Below are 5,000 nucleotides of genomic sequence, written 5' to 3'. Positions count from 1 at the left end.
GGCCGATGAGAGACTGGTCTAAAATCGGACAATACTGTGGGGTCAAGATGAGGCTTCTTAAGAAGGGGCCTGACCACAGCATGTTTAAAAGGCAGCTGGGACAGAACCTGAACTAAGACAAGAATTTAAGAAAAGTAAGTAAACTCGACCCAATGGTGCTATTAAAATGGAATAATTGGACGAACGCGTCACGTGGGTCTGGTTTCTCCAGAAACAGGGAGGTGTGTTCAGGTGCATTCTGGGCGTGCTGGTCTTACAGGGAGGTGTGTTCAGGTGCATTCTGGGCGTGCTGGTCTTACAGGGAGGTGCGTTCAGGTACATTCTGGGCGTGCTGGTCTTACAGGGAGGTGTGTTCAGGTGCATTCTGGGAGTATTGCTATCTTGAGGCAGCAGGAAGTGATGGCACCATTGACCAACAAAAACCTGGTCTAAAGTCAATAACGCAGCATTTCATTGTTATTTTAACAGAGCATTAGTAAAATGCTCCTAGGCTCGTACACAGAACGTGCACACTATGCTTGTTACACACACAGGGACACACACACACACACACGCAGAAGATTACAAATAAAAATATTACGGTGTAAATCCTCCATCATAACAGCAATGCTCCAAGGTCCAAACGCGCCTGGCTTTTAAAGGGAATGGGAGATGATCTCTGATTGGTTGATTGCATGTTACGCCCAAAACACCCCTCTGATTAATGAAGACACTAAGTACAACCCTTTAGAACCATGACCCCGGCGCACGGACACTATTTTCTGCCGTCAAACTAGCAAAAGTGGATTTGGACACGCCCTAAACACACCTGCACCAGGCGCTTCACGCCGTGACCTTACCTTATCGTTAAAATAGGACCCTTATGGTGGAAGTGTAGCGTTGGAGCATCCGCTACGTGTACGTTACGCTGCAATGTAGCCGTTGCGTTAGCGTGTTTGCGTTTGTTCTTACTTGAGCGTCTCCGGTCTCTTCTTCACTTTGCCTCCTTTGGCATCGATCATGGCACTTTCTACGTCTGCGTGGATCAGGTTGGCCTGACGGAAAAAGAACAGAAGCGTTAAAGTGACACAGTTTGGACAAACTAACTGCTCAACGTGATTACTCGTCTTTTATTCGCTGATTATTGAAGTTTAAAAAACAACTTCTACTTCAACATTTAGCTTCACACTTTCTGCCGTTAAAATTAAGAGACGAAAACATCGAGAAAAAAGGAGAAAGTGGAAAAGGGAGGCAAAAGACTACGAAAAACGACAAAAGTTGAAAACCACAAAAAAATCCCCAAAATGCGAAAAAAAAAAAAAAAATCCCAAAAATGCGGGAAAAATTACAAAAGTTAAAAACCAGAAAAACTACCCAAAATGCAGAAGAAAAACCCTCCAAAAAAAAAAAAAAAAAAATCACAAAAATTGAAAACCACTAAAAAATCCCCAAAATGCAGAAAAAAACATAAAAATCACAAAAGTTGAAAACCACAAAAAAATCCCAAAAATGCGGAAAAAAAACATAAAAAAATTACAGAAGTTGAAAACCTGAAAAGAAAAATGTTTAAAAAAAAAGAAGACTTTTATTGAAATCTTGCCTAGGGCAGCATATCTAGTTTGATCTGATTGGTCATATTTCTCCAGTTTGATCTGATTTCTTCTCAGATGATACTAATCCTGTGCGAATACGGCTTAAGTGACCGATGGGAGCAACAATCTTTGACATTGGTCCAGTATTAAGAGAGATCTCTGCAGTCGGCAGAGAAACAAGCTACAATGTGAGTTAACAGGTCAATTGTTCAGCTTGTGTTTACCTTCATAAAAGTGCTTGTTTTGCTGCTGACAGACTCAGATTAATATTCTAAGTGTCTGACAACATTATGGAAAGGATTTCTGAGGAGATCAACCTTTCTGTTGAAGGGTAAGATCCTTTTTTTAAACATAAAATGGCATCTTTTATTTATAAAGCAGTATTAGGACTACTTCCTCCTTATCTGAACGCTTACATCCTCCCGAGGTCTGCAGGGACATATCACTTGCGTTCACAGGATCTGTTTTTATTATCAGTCCCTAAAGCCCGCACTGACTTTGGTAAAAAGGCTTTAATGTTGCAGCACCATCTGCATGGAATCAGCTTCAGAATGAGCTACAGTTGAAGGAGTTGGTCTCATTTTGTTTTTTTAAAGGCTTTCTAAAGGATCTTGCAGAAAGGCGGTCTGTCATTGTTTTTAAATCAATTTAGGACCCAGATTGTTTATGATGACATTGTTTGAATATGATGAGTGAAAGTGTGTCTATGTTTTTTACTTGTTATTGTCTTTGTATTTATTTGAAACCACGCTGCTGCCACTTGCCGGGACACTCTTGTAAGATTTGTAATCTCAAGGAGTTTTTATCCTGGTTAAATAATTGTTTGAATGAATGAATGAATAAAAACATCTGCGGAATTGTGTTCGCTAAACCCACCAGACTCCATGTAAATAAACAGTAATTCTAGCATCGTAAAATACACTTTATTCAAAGTCGACAGAAACAAAATAAAAATATGAAAAGCCGTTTTTGGTTCATCTTTCCACTTTTCCAACCATCACAACTCTAGTTTTGGTTGAAATAAACTAGGGCTGTCAAACGATTAAAATTGTGTAATCGCGATTAATCACATGTTTTATCACATGATTAAAATTCTATTATTTTGCATTTCAGAACAGTTTTTAAGTCCATATTAACAATGGAAAGCCATTCTTACCAGTGGATCTTGATTGGGAATCAAATGAATGCAAAGAAAGTTACTTTATGAACTTGATTTTAAGATTTGTAATTATTTATTTACTGTAAACAAAAGAAAAATGTGTGAATCTGTCATTATTGCACAATTCCTCCAAGTACCTAACTAAAAAACTACAAATCCCTATCCTTACTAGAGTCAATCTAGTGTTTATTCCTCACTGACGTCCAGTGATCACGGTTAATGAGACAGAGTTTGGACTCTGCAGCAGTTCCAGTGTGGCTGCTTCCTCCGTGTGGTACAGGCTGTGTGGTGAAACTACTGTCTCCCTCGACGACGACGAGACAGGTCAGAACACGCCAACCGTAGTACGTCTTTAAGACCCGAGTCCTCTACGATGCTGACAGGTCTGCAGTTAGTTGCCACCCGTTTAGCCTGCTAGCGGTAGCATCACATTAACTGTACTACTATGCTTAGCTCATAGGTGGTAGCTCGGTGATATTTTAATTCGACTTTACACAACGTGCATATGGATTTTGACTTTTCTACGAGCCGTCCGGGAGTTTTGGAAAATAAAAAGCTCCATTCAGAGTTATTGCTGCTGTGTTTCTCCATCATGCTGCTGCTGTTACGAGGAAGTATGGCAAAGTGCGGCAAAGGGTCAAAATAGTAGCCTGTTAGGCACGACGCCAAGCCCAGTGAAGTGTAAAATAAATTAATAAATGCCGGCATGCAATTAATGTGATTAAAAAAAATTAATCGCGTCGGCCCTTAATCGCATTGCGATTAACGCGTTAACGCTGACAGCCCTAAAATAAACACATAGTTTACAGATTTACATGTGAGAATATGCTGGCTCTATACATGCTAAAAGTACTGTTTTTTTAAATGGAGTCTGGTGGGTTTAGCGCTAGTGACTTCAGAGCTGTTTCTGGTTAAACAGAAAGGTCTTAAAGAGGTTTTTTGAGAAATTGGTCATATTTCTGTAGTTTGATGTGATTGGTCATATTTCTGTAGTTTGATCTGATTGGTCATATTTCTGTAGTTTGATCTGATTGGTCATATAACGGACCAATCCCTGGCAGGTTACCTTGATGTGGTCACACTGGAACAGGTGCAGGTCCGGTTTGCTCTGTGCCGAGTCTTTACACACCAGAGCCAAGATGGAGTCGTAGCTGCAGGCGTTCATCACCGCCTGGCAGTGCTGCACCGTCCCGATGGGGAAGTTCTCCAACTCGTTCTGGAAAACACACACCACCACACATCACCACACACCACCACACATCACCACACATCACCACACATCACCACACATCACCAGTCTGACCACCAGTCTGTGTGTGTGTGTGTGTGTCTCTGTTTGTGTCTGTCTGTGTGTGTGTGTGTCTGTGTGTGTGTGTGTGTGTGTCTCTGTGTGTGTTGAATACCTAACTGTGTGCGTGTGTGTGTGTGTCTGTCTGTCTGTCTGTGTGTGTGTGTGTCTGTGTGTGTGTGTGTGTGTGTGTGTGTGTGTGTGTGTGTCTGTGTGTCTGTGTGTCTGTCTGTCTGTCTGTGGGTCACCTTTGTCTCCTGGTCGATGAGGCTGACCGTCTTCTCCTCCACCTGCAGCAGCATCTCCTGAGTCCAGACCTTTCCTTTAGCGTCCAGCAGACGCAGACGCCGGACGCCGTCCTCCACCGTGATCATCCCGTCTTTACGGTCCAACACGAAGGTAGTCAGGTGCTGGAGGTCACACAGAGAAAACACACTTAAACTAAATCTCCACGGGAACACCACAGCTGCTCATACACAATCAATTAATTTAGGTTTGTACACCAAGTACCACTTAAAGGGTTAACTACCATTATTTTCAACGTAACGTAACCCTACAGGACTAATGTTCAGCATCAGTCAGCGTCCACTAAAAGTTCTGTCGTTGCTGCTGACAGACTCAGATTATTATTCTAAGTGTCTGACAACATTATGGGATGGATCCCTACAGAGATAGACCTTTAAAACCTCTTTAAGACCTTTCTGTTTAACCAGAAACAGCTCTGAAGTCGCTAGCGCTAAACCCACCAGACTCCATTTAAAAAAACTGTACTTTTAGCGTGTATAGAGCCAGCATATTTTCACATGTAAATCTGTAAACTATGTGTTTATTTCAACTAAAACTACAGTTGTCATGGTTGGAAAAGTAGAAAGACGACCCAAAACGGCTTTTCATAGTTTTATTTTGTTTTCTGTCGACTTTGAATGAAGTGTGTTTTACGATGCTAAAATGACTGATTATTTACATGGAGTCTGGTGGGGAC

General features: G+C 41.4%; 1 protein-coding gene across 9 annotated transcripts in view; it reads right to left on the bottom strand.

The window, feature by feature from the left end:
• eps8a (epidermal growth factor receptor pathway substrate 8a) overlaps window positions 1-5,000 on the bottom strand; it is a 72,399-nt gene that overhangs the window by 35,544 nt on the left and 31,855 nt on the right. For all 9 annotated transcript variants that reach the window (XM_035995904.1, XM_031314546.2, XM_035995905.1 and 6 more), the window contains 3 exons: window positions 4,267-4,428; window positions 3,797-3,946; window positions 952-1,034 (listed from right to left, as the gene is read on the bottom strand). In XM_035995904.1, coding sequence (XP_035851797.1) covers window positions 952-1,034; window positions 3,797-3,946; window positions 4,267-4,428 — 395 coding nt within the window. The remainder of the gene's footprint in view (window positions 1-951; window positions 1,035-3,796; window positions 3,947-4,266; window positions 4,429-5,000) is intronic.

This window comes from Sander lucioperca, chromosome 20 (genome assembly GCF_008315115.2).
Source record: "Sander lucioperca isolate FBNREF2018 chromosome 20, SLUC_FBN_1.2, whole genome shotgun sequence".
In the NCBI taxonomy this organism is placed as follows: Eukaryota; Metazoa; Chordata; class Actinopteri; order Perciformes; family Percidae; genus Sander; species Sander lucioperca.
The sequence above is the reverse complement of the archived record's forward strand: the minus strand, read 5'-3'. Positions and strand labels throughout refer to the sequence as shown.